General features: G+C 47.5%; 3 protein-coding genes across 3 annotated transcripts; 1 reads left to right on the top strand and 2 right to left on the bottom strand.

Moving 5' to 3' along the window:
- The first annotated feature begins 1,350 nt into the window (after positions 1–1,350).
- LOC135818173 (dnaJ homolog subfamily C member 22-like) lies at positions 1,351–3,682 on the top strand. The gene has a single exon (XM_065331518.1). It carries the CDS (start codon positions 1,487–1,489, stop codon positions 2,711–2,713), a length of 1,227 nt encoding a protein of 408 aa, XP_065187590.1. The 5' UTR covers positions 1,351–1,486; the 3' UTR covers positions 2,714–3,682.
- Positions 3,683–4,205: 523 nt separating this feature from the next.
- On the bottom strand, positions 4,206–10,440 carry LOC135818174 (coiled-coil domain-containing protein 115-like). Its single transcript, XM_065331519.1, has 4 exons — positions 10,193–10,440; positions 9,279–9,379; positions 6,781–7,088; positions 4,206–5,151 (listed from the first exon to the last, which is right to left on the bottom strand). The coding sequence occupies exons 1-4, from the start codon at positions 10,286–10,288 to the stop codon at positions 5,054–5,056; spliced, it is 603 nt and encodes a 200-aa protein (XP_065187591.1). The 5' UTR covers positions 10,289–10,440; the 3' UTR covers positions 4,206–5,053.
- A 1,344-nt stretch (positions 10,441–11,784) lies between these two features.
- LOC135818181 (uncharacterized) lies at positions 11,785–13,600 on the bottom strand. The gene has a single exon (XM_065331529.1). It carries the CDS (start codon positions 13,360–13,362, stop codon positions 12,733–12,735), a length of 630 nt encoding a protein of 209 aa, XP_065187601.1. The 5' UTR covers positions 13,363–13,600; the 3' UTR covers positions 11,785–12,732.
- Positions 13,601–14,364: the final 764 nt, after the last annotated feature.

Below are 14,364 nucleotides of genomic sequence, written 5' to 3'. Positions count from 1 at the left end.
GAGATGGCATGGTAACCGCGCACGTGCCGTGGTCCGTGACTTGAGTCATGTACGCACGCAAATGCAACTCACAAAGATCGTGACATTTGGGGAAGATATCTTCGACTCTCTTCGGAGGTTGGCGAGATTTGCCTAATCTTTACTTGATTGCGATGCCGGTATGTCCTCTCAATAATTAGAACAAAGAGAGCTGATGATTTCTTCATTGCTGCGCAGAAGTAACAATCAACTCTCCTCATGTCCTCAGTGCCAAAGGCAGACGACTGCAATTCCACAACGCTCATTTCACGATGATGGAAAAAATAATCGTGTACTAGTACACACTTGGACCATTTGGTCATCCCTGTTCTAGCCGCTAGTCCGTCCAGGAAGCAGATATTGACTATTACGATAAGGACGACTGCGTGAACGAGGGCTCGCCCAGCAAATTCAATTCAAGACGTGACCCCAGTCAAGAATTAGGGTCTTTACTACGAGAACTTCACAAATACAGGTCAAGGCACCCCACAAAAACTGATAGATGGCACGAACGAAGGACAAATAGGCTAGACAAAGTGTCCCAAGTGATTGAAAACAGCAGATCTACCAAATAAGACAGCTACATGTGCCTAAACAACGATTCCCATACAGTAGAGAGTAGTATCAGGCAGAATGAAAGCCTTGGAAGTGCACAAATACAGCCACGACCGCCACAAAAATTGGACGACCGCCACAAAAAAATTCTCATTGCTCTACCTCCTTGAAGGGTGAAAGTTACCAGTTATCCTATAGCGATGTCAGTTTATGCCTGTTGGAACCCGCCACAGCCCGCACGAAATACCTTTCAAATAATTCCAGGATGCAATTGCAGCTCCAGACAGGAGGAAGAAGAACACCGTGAAAAATAACGGCAACGATGCCCAAACTCTCAGGAAACGGCTGAAGTCTTCCTGAAGATGTTAACATTGAATAGCCATCGATTACCAGCGTGGTTTGGTGACTTTAGAACTGTTTTGAGACTTAGAACGAAGCGATATCTCAAATTTGATGGAATTGTTACCTGTCAAATGCGTGGGCGAGCAGGCCAGCTGACTGGTTATGCATGAACATGCATGAGCATGCATTGATTTTTCATGGTTCACGTGCAGAAAACTAAGTTGCCGCGATGTGCAGCTAACAGCCGTGTAGGGTGCATGTGGTGATGGCTAATGCATGAAGCTGCATGTAGTCATGATGATGACGTAACCAAGATAACGATCGCATGTACATGGGTTCATTCATGAACGTTGAAGGTACTTCCCCGTTGTCATTTCGGCTTGGCACACGTAGGCAGAAGCACTTCTGAAACCTGTTCCCCCCCCACACTGGCCACATGACTCCTTACAGCGAAGCGAGAAAGTAGTTTGCTTTTGCTAAATGTTTCTGTACTCTTTGCAAGAAACGCTAGCAAATCGAGAAGCAGCCTACAAGAGTAGTAAGTTCTGACCTGTGTGTAGTTGCTGCGGTGATGGCGGAGTCTAGTCCAAGACGAAGGTCGGCAGCGAGAAGCAACGGCAATGAAGCAGATTTAGCGGAGGGAAGCAGTGTGGATGATCATTTGAATCATGAAATATCTCGGAACAGCAACACACCGCTCGAGAAAGAGCAGAGAAAGAGCCTGTTTTCGGCGTATTTGCACTACCTTTTCTTCGGATGGTGCAGCGGACATCTGTTCTACCTTGGACGTGATTTTCATACGTTCGTGTCTGTTACAACGTTTGGCCGATTCGGCCTGGGGATTTTGATGGACACGTGCTTTCTACCTCAGTACGTCGCCGAGGCAAACGAGAACTTGGAGACTCAGTACGTGTGGCGCAAGAGGGCGAAGCAGGGGTACAGTCGGTGTCCGCTGCTAGCGTGCAGCGTAGAGTGCTTCAGTCGTGCTGTGCTGCTCTACCTCACTGCTACCCTTTATCTATCGATGGCTAATCACTGTGTCCCGCTGGATTTGGAACACATCGACGTCATCATGGCTGTGCTGGAGGCACTGGGTGTCGGCTCGGCAGTGTGGCTGGTCGGCAACATCGGAGTGACGGAGATTGCGGCCGTGCCTGTGTTCGGCACGTCCCTTGTCGCCTCCTTTGTGCTACTCTTCACGGGTATGGCCGAGAATGATCAACTGCTGTCGTTGGTTGCTGTGACGATTGGCCTGGTGCTGGGCCGGTACCGAAAGCCACTGGACAGGTTCACGGCACGGCGCGCATCCAAGAGCAGCGCCTGCAAGAGATTCACGGTGCTGCTTCTTGGCTTATCGATCTACGGCGCCGTGATGGGAGGTGTGCTGCTGTTCAATGCGGAAGTGACGAACGAGGAGGGCCAGCAAATCAAGCTGTTCGACGCGCTCAAGAACTTCTACAACTCACCCGCATGGGATCAGACGTGGGAGTCGTTTGGCAAGATATACGAGGAGGCCACAAGAGAGGAGACGGAGTACGATCGCGAGAACCACGACCGCTGGGAGCGCTTCTTCAGCAAGTTCAAGGATGTGTTTGATGTAGATGGTCAGCAGCGTGCTCTGCTGGAACTGGGGCTGTCGGAAAACGCAACCGATGCCGAGATCAAGGCAGCCTACCGCAAGATGGCAAAGCTGTATCACCCGGATCGCAACCGCGATGCGAACGCCAGTGAGAAATTCATGAAATTACAGGAAGCATACGAAACACTGCAACGTGTCCGAGATCTGCGCAAGAAGTGACACCCTCTTCCACAAGACCGTGACAGTGGTTTAACGTTAGTCATGGTCTGGGAGAAATTCTGCAAGTGATCACGCGAAGTTTCAGCTACTCGTTGGGCACGTCTTCTCGCAATCCATGTGTGTCTCTGCACGCGTGCGCGCACGTGTGTGTGTGTGTGTGTGTGGGGGGGGGGGGGGGGTTGGTGTGGTGTGTATGTGTGTGTGTGTACATGTTTGTGTTTGCAGAGAAGTTGGTGTGTTTGCACTCGTAGTGGGCACAAACCTGCCCGCCAATGCCGATACATGCACTTGAACAGTTTTATCTGCTGTACTCGACGAGCCGGCGTGTGCCACCAAGTATCCAGCAAGAGTTCTACTCGATTTGTGGGGCAGCACTGAGTTCAATATGAGGACTGTACTGCGTTGCCAATTCCAAATTTGTTTTGTTCTGTGTTCTCTCCCCCCCCCCCCCCCCCCCCCGTGGTAGCCTTGAATGCATTAATTTTATTCTTTTGTTGTGAATCTTGTCTAGAAAATAATTCTTGGTGCTGTAATGTGCCATCGATGTACATACATGAATCATCTTGTACACAACCTATTGCAGCTGGGATAGCCGTTCAACTTTATTTCTGACTACCTGCATTGTCCATCTTTCCTCTGGCCACCTGCTCACCACTATAACAGCATTTCTGACATCAGTGCTGCGCTGTTTTTTGCATATATTATTTCAATTTATTTGAACCTCGTTTGTACGGCCCTACTGTACAAGATCTAGGAGCGCGGTGATGTTATTACAAATACTTTACCGTGGCTTTTCTTGGCCAGTTTTATCCAGCAAGGGTAGTGATCAAGCATACATTGCTCCACTCGTGGATTACAGCACACGTTAGCATATGCTTTTTTGTTTTAGTCAAACCATTCAGAATATGCATCAAGTTGTCTACCACACTCTTCAAATTTCCATGCTTGAAAGTTAATTCAATCAAGTCATGGCATTGTATGCTTCCACTCGTATACGGGCACAAGTGCATTACAGTAAAACTCCCCTATTCTGTATACCAGGCTGGGGCCCGGCGAGCACTGCCCATATCTCAGACCATACAAATGTACACACTGGGTTTGCTATGGAGTTCTTTGATGACAGAAACTCACACCATAATATTAATAATGCAGTGTTCACGTTGTACCCTCTCGCCCAGTGGAGTGGTAAAAATAGCACTTCTGAAAGAAAATCCACTCAGCTTATGCAAGTCATGAGCATAATTAGGGATCATGGCAGATATCCGGACTACGCTCACCCTTGCCCTAGTACCAACAACCAAGAGTACATATTAAAGTTCCCTGGCAGCTTATTTTACTCTAGTCTTGGTACAACTAGTACGAAATGTACTTGGAACATGTGATGTGAGTGTTTACTATGGTTTACTATAGGAGACCCATACGCAAAGTTGCATACCCCTGATGGTGGAGTTATTGCACTTGGTTTCAGCACTCTATCAAAGGTACGGTGTAGTTGAGAAATTAACGAGCTTGATGAAGTCCACCTCGTCTTTCACTGGATAAAAATATAATAGCGTACTAATCTAAATAAAAAGGGGGTTTGTCAACTGACAACCGCTCTATTTAGTTGCTATTCACTCTTTAGATGAAAAATCTTTTATCAATGATGTTGAAAATGATTCACCACTTTCTGAACGTACTTATCTAAGAAGTACGATTGTTCAAACATGATCATCACTGGAATAATGAGTGACATGTTCTTTCATGTAAAAGAGATGTTCGGGTTTAGTCTGGTCGAGCAAAACAACTCGAGAAGCCACTCTTTACTAATACTGCTAGTCGATGAAATCTGAGGAAAAACAGTTCGAAGTATATGTTATTAAATTAAAATTGCCACAATACCCTCTCTCCCTCTAATAATACCTAAAAGAAGCACTGATGTGTGCAGAGACGTGTGAAGAAGGAAGAAAAGAAATACTAGCAAAGGGCTTTCCGCAAGCACTCGCAAACATCACCGGGTAGTGTGGTACACCAGAGATCAGGCTACCAGTATTGCCGCCAGCATTGGAATCCGCATTCACCCACGTAATGGCTTGCCAAGAATACAAAAGCAACCCCGGTGGAGCAGCCGCTTCTACACTCCGCAAATATATCGCACAGCGAAGGGAGCTGAACAGCCGCGTCGAGCACTGTAAAACCCTAGGCCACATGGTGATTGCACTGCTATGCTGCGGCAAAGCCAGCACAACAGCAGTAGCAAAGGGACCACAGCCAGCGCGTGCGAGACCTGCATGTTCTGGCAGCACTCACAAGCATACACTGCACGGACTAGTGACACGTTCGCCTTTCAGATTGACCAACCTAGCTGCTACAACTGTCGGCCTTCTCGGCAAGATACTGGTGTCGAAGCCGATCACACTTGGCTTGCAGTGTTGCCAACTGAGCTGCTCTGCCTAACGCTGTAAAATATACACATGCATGCACACCGACAGACACAGAGAGAGAGAGAGACACACACACACACGTGCACACACACGTATGCACATACACAAACACAGGACTTAACGTCAAGGTGGGCCTCAGCACATCATCCCCGGCCGTAGATACACCTTCGGAATACCATAAAAAATCTGTAAATAAGTACGTACTTACTTTCGAATTTAGTGGTCACACCCGTATCGTGGGCATACATACGTCAGTCGAGGCGTAGATTTAACACAGAACCACGTACAGCCAGACCTCGCATAACCGCACACATCCGTTTTCCATAAAAAATATCCGGATAGGCGAGGGAACCGGATAATCGAACACACATACTGTATGTAAGCATGGCATATGCTGAACATTGGTAACCAACGATTTTCTTCCGGATGGCGAGGGATCCGGATAAACGAGGACTGGATAAGCGAGGTCTGACTGTACATGTACGGGGAAAGTGATGAGATACCGTTCTGCTTCCATGGGTCACCACCACCACATGACTAGGTGTCGGATGCAGCTCCTAAACGCAGGTAGGCACAGTGAGCTGGTCTAAGACCACAGCTGAGAAACCAGAGATGTCAATGTCAAGCGCCAAGTCCCAGTTGGAAGGAGGTGGACTTTTCCAACCATGATGTGGCCCACTGCCAATTCGCGACTTGTGGCCAGGCACAAGAGTTGTACAAATGCAGCAGATAGGATCTTGGCCTTTGGCCTTTGGCTGGTGGATCTGATCTATGTTACGTTATGATGTGTTATCTTTATGTTCCTTCACACCATAGGTACAGGCATTGCTGCCTTCTTGCCTTCACACCATAGGTACAGGCATTGCTGCCTTCTTGCCTTCACACCATAGGTACAGGCATTGCTGCCTTCTTGCCTTCACACCATAGGTACAGGCATTGCTGCCTTGCCTTCACACCATAGGTACAGGCATTGCTGCCTTCTTGCCTTCACACCATAGGTACAGGCATTGCTGCCTTCTTGCCTTCACACCATAGGTACAGGCATTGCTGCCTTCTTGCCTTCACACCATAGGTACAGGCATTGCTGCCTTCTTGCCTTCACACCATAGGTACAGGCATTGCTGCCTTCTTGCCTTCACACCATAGGTACAGGCATTGCTGCCTTCTTGCCTTCACACCATAGGTACAGGCATTGCTGCCTTCTTGCCTTCACACCATAGGTACAGGCATTGCTGCCTTCTTGCCTTCACACCATAGGTACAGGCATTGCTGCCTTCTTGCCTTCACACCATAGGTACAGGCATTGCTGCCTTCTTGCCTTCACACCATAGGTACAGGCATTGCTGCCTTCTTGCCTTCACACCATAGGTACAGGCATTGCTGCCTTCTTGCCTTCACACCATAGGTACAGGCATTGCTGCCTTCTTGCCATCACACCATAGGTACAGGCATTGCTGCCTTCTTGCCATCACACCATAGGTACAGGCATTGCTGCCTTCTTGCCTTCACACCATAGGTACAGGCATTGCTGCCTTCTTGCCTTCACACCAAAGGTACAGGCATTGCTGCCTTCTTGCCTTCGCTTCTCTTCTCTTTCTTTATCTTAAAACAAAAAGAAGAAATGAAGAGCACACGCGTACTCACCATCTACAAAGCATGTCTGAGCGGAGCGCAGTGATGGAGGGACCAGCACCCCGAACCAACGGAGCGGGTCGGACGACCTGGCGTGCGCCTGCGCTGCCTCGGCGCTGCTCTCCTGTGATTGCTCTTGCTCATCTGCGGGCTCACCGTCTGCCTCGGCCGATGGCGCTTGGCCTTTGTGACGGCGGCGCACACCAGTTTCCGTGCTGTCACGCACCGACGAGAGATCCTGGTCCTGGCCAGCACCTCCACTTGCCTTGCCGTGACGGTCAATTGCAAAGCTAACATTGTCCACGCTGTTACTGCTATCTCTGCAACAACAACAAAGTGGCATACAGTAACACCGGAGATGGGTTCGCCGCTCCAGGCTAGCGATGTTCCTATTTGCACGGATTCCAGGTGTCTTCATTCCTATTCTGTGCTGGTGCATGCATGCATGCATACCCGTACAGGTACACTATGCATGCAGTGTTACATGAAAACACACACACTGTTCTTGTTCTCAAAGCAAATCTTCGCTTCCGGCCTGGCACGTTCTTAAATTCCGGTGACTTTCCAGCACGCATATTTTTCAGCTGTGATACTATATAAGGCCACAAAGATGCGGACTGTAATGACATAAGGCCATCATTTTTTATATCTATGTTTCGCGTCAGTTCAACTTCCAGAATCATATGCGAGAGGTGGAAAGAAATAAAAAGTTGCAAAATAATAAAAAAGGCTCATCAGAGGTGTATAGCACTGTACATACTACATAGCCTATTGACTATTGTCAATAGCTCGTGCATGGTGTACATTCAAAAGAAAAATCGTACATCGAAGCACAAATCTGGGTTATCAGCAAGAGGAAATATTCGCTTTGGACAGAGGAGGCAACCGTTGGTGCCCATGCTTCGCTGCATTATTGTACTCAGCCGTCAGCAGCGGTGCAAAGAGCTCCGAAACGACGCATCCTCTCAGCTTGAGGCGATCGATGCGGTCTGGTGTAAGCTCAAAGAATTCTGCTCGCAGATGCAGAACAAACGATCTATCAATGCTGGCCTCGAGGCCAATTCTGAATCCCAGCTTCGCTGTATGCAACCAGTCCACACTGATGACTCGCACGATCGTACACTCACTGTGCATGTTCGATTTTTTTTCCGAAAAAAATCAAAACGTATGCGTGCGGACGACGCGAAACATAGATATAAAAAATGATGGCCTAACTAGGTGACTCCTGTGTTTCAAGTGACCTGCTTGCCTTCCCTTACATCCTACTAATACATGAGTAAGCAGCGTTGCATATTGCGACCTAAACATTCGTGTTGTAGACCTGTACACTACAATTCTTCCTGAGATCCGTGGCTAGGCTGGTGAAAGAGGTTGGATTTGACGAGTTTAAAGAAGTGAAGTTTGGATAAGGGGCCATCCGTAAATATAGATATTTATTTAGAAACGAAAACTAGTCGTTTGGGGGGGGGGGGGGGAGGGGGTTGAGCACCTGTTCGTTTCTCGAAAAATATCGATGTACATTTTGCATGTTGAGCATGTCCAGAAAAAAAGACCAAAAATATCGATACTACATATATGTAGCATTTGTATGTGTTCGTTTCTCAGGGAGGGGGGTTGAAGAGAAACGACTAGTTTCCGTTTCTAAATAAATACAGTCAACTTCGCTAATAACGACTGCGGATATAACGACAATTCACGAATAACGACAGAATTTCCATGCCCAGAGCAAAGTCCCATCCCACTGTAGTACATATAATGAGACTTCGGGTATAACGACACTTCGCGAATAACGACACCTTTTTGATGCCCCGCCGAGTGTCGTTATAAGCGAAGTTGACTGTACTGTAAAATATGTAATTTTAGGTGCATTAAAATTTCGGTGCCAGGGACCTGCCAGGTTTCAGGTGTAATTTAGAATTAGGTGACCAGCGTTCCCTTCACATACAGTGCATATTCTAATGCCTTTAGGTGTAATTTAAATTTAGGTGCCTGGTTTCTCTACCGAAATCACTGAATTTAAAGTTACACCGAAAATTACATGTTTTACAGTATCGGTATTTACGGAAGGCCCCTAAGTGAAGTTAAGATTTCTGACACACACTACCGTACTGGCAATATATGTTGCCGCGTAACGCGTAACGCAGGGGGTGCGGCGTAACGCGCGACCAGGCTAGTGCGACAAATTTTCGTTGCGTTCGTAACGCGCGTCCGGCGGGGTGCGGCGATCTTTTCATTGCAAAAAAGGCTGAAAACTGTGAAAGCACGTGTACCGCGTGGTGAAAAGTTCAAAACTGGACGCAGCAGGAAGTCCTGCAATAGCAAAAAAAGGACTGCGGCAATATAGAAACCTGTGTAACGGCTCCTGTGCGACTTTGCATGTAACGCCCTGCGTGCGGTAAACATGTGCCAATGTAACGCTTCATGGCCTCACTGCGACCATATATATTGCCAGTACGGTAGTAGCAATGAGTGCCCAATTATACGAGATGTTCCCCAGGAACCAGACTTACACAGTGACGACAGCCGTGGCCGTCATGTCATTGTCGTACTGATATGGTGACACAGATGTCACTCCCATGATGTAGCGTGCCTTCGATATATCCATGTAGCCCTGCAAGATATGCGAGGCCGTGGACGTGAATGAATGGGTTGGCATATGTGTGTGTGTGTGTGTGTGTGTGTGTGTGTGTGTGTGTGTGTGTGTGTGTGTATGTGTGTGTGTGTGTGTGTGTGTGTGTGTGTGTGTGTGTGTGTGTGTGTGTGTGTGTGTGTGTGTGTCCGTGCGTCCGTGTGTGTGTGGGGGGGGGTGGGGGAGAGAGAGAGAGAGAGAGAGAGAGAGAGAGAGAGAGAGAGAGAGAGAGAGAGAGAGAGAGAGAGATAGAGATAGATAGAGAGAGAGAGAAACGCATAGAAACCGTCGCCATGGACTCACAAAACCTTTATAAAGAAAACTGTGACAAAGCAGCAGTTCATCTGAATGTTCCAAATTATGTGCAGTTTCTCGAACGTCGGCTCCCATACTGAGATGAGAGAACAGTTTGTTAGAATTCGACTGCATGGCCACAGACTATGCGATATCAACAGTTAGTTCTTGTCGTAACCCCAACATACACTCCCATTTGGCGATCTCGTGACTGCTACGGCTAAGTTTTGTAACAAGATAAAATTTACTTCAATTGTACACAGCCCATCACAATCTGCTGTTCTTACCCAGATACCAGTAAAGCTGTGCAGATGCACATGTACTAGTACAGTATGATGAATACGCACTCGGCGTTGCGCAAAAAACGTGCACTCTCAATAACGTCATGACACCAATGGCAATGCTAATGGCCCAAAAATAATCGCTGGACTGCAATTATTTACACATCTCTCACACATTGCATATCCGGAACAACCCGAAAAACAAAGGTGGCGAACCAACCTGCTTCATAACGTCCTCTAGCTCTCCCTTCAGGCGGAAGTAGTCCTCAACTGCTCCCAGATACGCACCAAGGACATCATCGATACTGCTTGTCATTGTGGCAGGAGACGAGGAAAAACCTCCCAGCAAGTTTGAAAGCTACTTCGGTGAATGTATACAGCAAGAGATAGTTCGTACTGAAAGGTGAAGGACACTGAAGCAAGATCTACAAAAGGATATGAGATGGAAGGAGAGACTTCTGTTTGCATTTTTGAAAAATTATTATTTGACTTGCTTTCCAGTGTCATTCAAAAAAAAACCTCAACGTGAAAACCTCAGATAACGTCATATTGACGTCATTGCAGTAGACCTACAAGTCATTGTACAATGATTATGTACAGACTATATGTAGTACACAGTACCTCACGTGCACAATGCGCACATGCAATAACCGCATGAGTGACTTGATACGACTCGGTGAGGCTGCACCTGGTCATGATGGGGCAAGACGGTCGGCATAACCTTACCATGCTGGCTGAAGAAGGCATATTTAGGCATGTGACAGGAAATAGCCTGGTGAATGTTACCCCCCCCCCATAAGCCGTGCTGTCATGGTGCCAGAGTCGTTGTAACATTGCGTTTGAAAGTGCAACAAGAGTGCAAGGGTACAGTATAGCACCATCACTGGCATAATTTCAAGTCAACATAATGTAGCTTTGCTGGCATAATCACTGGCATAATTTGGGCATAATGGAAAGCATAATTGAAACATCGGAAGCCTCGCTCTATAAGTTCAAAGCTGCCCTCAGGAAATTTACAGCTGACTATGCTTATGCAATCAACGGAATTCCGCCACCTTGCAGTTGATTTTCCCCATTTCTCTCCTCATCAATCCCTACTTCTCTTTGTACATACATCTACATCTACTGTTCTTTCAATCAAATGAACCCCTCGATAGGCACATTGCCTTTGGGTCATTTCATAATAATAATAATAATAATAATTCAGCAATTCACGGAGCATAATCCGCCAAGGGCTATTCCTCAGCAACCGTGCCTGTCACGCTTCACCGGGCTGCGTATACTTGCATGTACATGTTGGTTTGAGGGAAAGAGACAAACGGGAAAAGTCTGAAGAAAAAATGGACTGTCACCACCAGGACTCGAACCAGGGACCCTCGCTTGTAGCCAGCGATGCTTTAACCACTGAGCCATGGTGTAGTCGTCATCCCAGCAGAGGCCGTTCAACATTTTCTTCAGACTTCGTAACTCACACTTCCTGTAAATCCATACATGTATGTACATGCAAGAATGTAAGGATGCGAGAATGTTCGGTCCGCGTTGAGTCAACCCGGATTGAACTCGATCGGCGAAACTCTTACACACAGCCTGCTAATGTCATTACGATTGTAATAAGCAATCATCCTCCGGGCTGCCTTCAGCAAGATCGACACAGTGATAACAAGGCTAATGACAACATGACCGGTAGCCAGTGAATACTCGTTTAGGAACTGGACCAGTACAGGGAATTCCAGAATCAGGAATCATCACCGGCATCCACGCAGTACTAGCATGCGTACATACATGACTTGTACACATACTTGTACATTGCACTCAGATTCATAAGAACAATTATATTAAAATGAAGAAACAAACAGCTAGATAATGAATTACCTTCAAAGAGCTAGACTAAACCGTTAACTCGTGATCCGGATGAAATTGAGATTTTAGACATGTCCCGTTCAAGGCAGTCACAAGACTCACAGCAAAGTTTGCAGTGAGAAAATCCCAGCCAGCACTGTGGCATGGCATAGGCGATTACAGTCCGTCGCATTGTGAGATATCATGTACAATCATGTACATGTACATGCAAGAGGTGCACCATGTTCAATGATTGTATTGACCGACTACTTGGCCAGTGTGCTCCTTGATCTACCAAACTCAAGTATTATACTAGCCTATGTCGGTTTTTTTGCTGTTGGCATTTCAGTGACTGCAAAGAACCTATAATTCAGCTGCTTCTGACGACCAGATCTGCGCTTGCTGGCATCAAGAACTTAGTACTAGTATTACAATGGAGGTTACTTTGTACCAGGGAGTAGTAAATATTTTACTACTCCCTGCTTTGTACGTCCTCTTGCTAGCACGCACAAACCAATAATGCAATATCGGAAAAGGAAATGAAATCAGGCCAGGCAAACATTGCAGCAGTGACCATTGACTAGTTGGCTGGGACTTCATTCACGGCGGCATGTGGTAGAGACTCTCGTTTTAGCGAAAAGCCTAAACATGAATTGCCTGTGCCACCTCTGTAACCTTGCCGTGAGTCATTGTGCCACCATGCCCATATACAATGACAAGACAGTTAGTATGGACTGAAGTTATGTACAAAAGTCAACCTTCAGACAACATTCCTCATTATGTATTACAGTATGGGGCAATTCAATTATCGTCTCAAATTCATGCCATGAAGCATGTCAAGTAACATTTGTCATCAAACTCATTACTTTTATGATTCAGCTACTAAAAAAACTACTCTGAAGTTGCTTTCAACTACTAGTATCAAGCTCGGCGTTTGCCCTCTGACCTCCAGCGTGGTGTGTTGACCGGCTGAATTCCGAACTTCACCATGCGATGGTCGGTGCTCCGGGAGAAGTAGTTTCCGCATGTGACCTTCTGCATGGTGTGGAATGGCGCTTTGACGTCGTTGGGCCCCTTGAGTCGCCGCTGCCCGCACGCCGACGTCCACAGCGCGCTGCTCATGTCCGACTTCTGCTCGTCGTTGTCGCTGATGGTCAGCAGCCGGGTGGTGAACGGTGTGATAGGCAGCACCGATGGTGAGTCACCGCCAGCCGCTTGCAGCTCAGCAGGTGCGGAGAACGGCCGCCGCCTCGGAGTTGTCACCTCGTCCATTGTGCCGGACACGTCCGCCGCATCAGCACCCGAAGTCGACGCTTGCTGTTGTTGCTCCGAGTTCTGTTGCTGCTGTTGTTGCTTGTTGCTGCCGGTGAGGTGGCGTGAGAATCCGCTCTGTCCGAAGCCGCTGGGTGTTTGCACAGTGTGGCGGCGAGGTCTGGCCGACTGCATGCGATATCCGAAGCCCCGCGTGGGCCACGAGGGCATCCACGCTGGCGGTGCGAGCGGATGCGACTTCTGCAGCGCATCGTGATCAAGCATTCCAGCGTTCGGCATTGTACAAGTATGTTGCTACTGAAGTCAGAGCTTCAAACAACCGAGAACAGGGAACACTGAGGCGAGCTTGCCCTTTCAGCTGAAGAACCCGCCTGGACGACCCCAATGAAAATAGGTAAGCGGTTCAACTTTCCGTGTAGGTAAGCGGTTCTGTTTTTAGTGCTCTCCGCTCAATACTGCATCGTCCCCTTTCAAGGAAACACCTACCACGAACATTTGTTGCAGATTCTCTTTCGAGTAAAAAACGTCCTCCCAAAAATGTCATGCATGCTTCCAGCATGTCTCATGCAGTCATGGTGGTCTGGTGTTGTAGGCGTGGTACCATTCCCTAACATACAATGATACATTCTCGGAGTCCACGTACAAAGTCAATCATGGCTATGCTGATGCAGTCGTGGTAGGTCTACGGCAATGATTACGCTGTCAGGTTAGCGCTGCCAAGCAGAAGCAGCGCAGGACAGCAGCATGCAGTGTGGCGCTGGGTATCTGTTGCGCATAGTTACTTCCCATCACCACGTAAACCAGAGATAAACATGCATGTCTTGCCTGGTATACGAAAAGCGGTGATACTGATACAGTGATAGCGCTGTGGAGTATGGTTGATAGGCTATTACTAGTGTCAGTACTGTATTTATAGGCATATTACTAGTACTATTGAGTATTGTCTTGTAGTGTTGAGTTGTCGCAGCGGGTTTGCTACCAGAAGTGCTTTCTGTTGACACCTGGGTGTCATTTCTTGGTAGGCTTGGTATGCATCCTAGGCTAGGCATCACGTGCACCTTTCGTTTGGAAATGTGATCTCTCTAGTCTCCAGTCTGCTAATGACCTGCTGGGATGAAATCCGCATGATGCTTGCGCTGTGTTGGGTCCCACCTGACCTGGCATGTCAAGCACCTCCTTGCCAGGTATGAAACTATCCTGTCAAACAAGTGGTGACGACATTGACAGTATTATTGGCGTGGCGTAAACAATTAGGGGTCGTAGCAAACGCAAAAGCACTGC

The sequence above is a fragment of the Sycon ciliatum genome, chromosome 5 (assembly GCF_964019385.1).
Source record: "Sycon ciliatum chromosome 5, ocSycCili1.1, whole genome shotgun sequence".
Classification (NCBI taxonomy): domain Eukaryota; kingdom Metazoa; phylum Porifera; class Calcarea; order Leucosolenida; family Sycettidae; genus Sycon; species Sycon ciliatum.
Note: the sequence above shows the minus strand (reverse complement) of the source record. Positions and strands in the feature narration are given on the sequence as shown.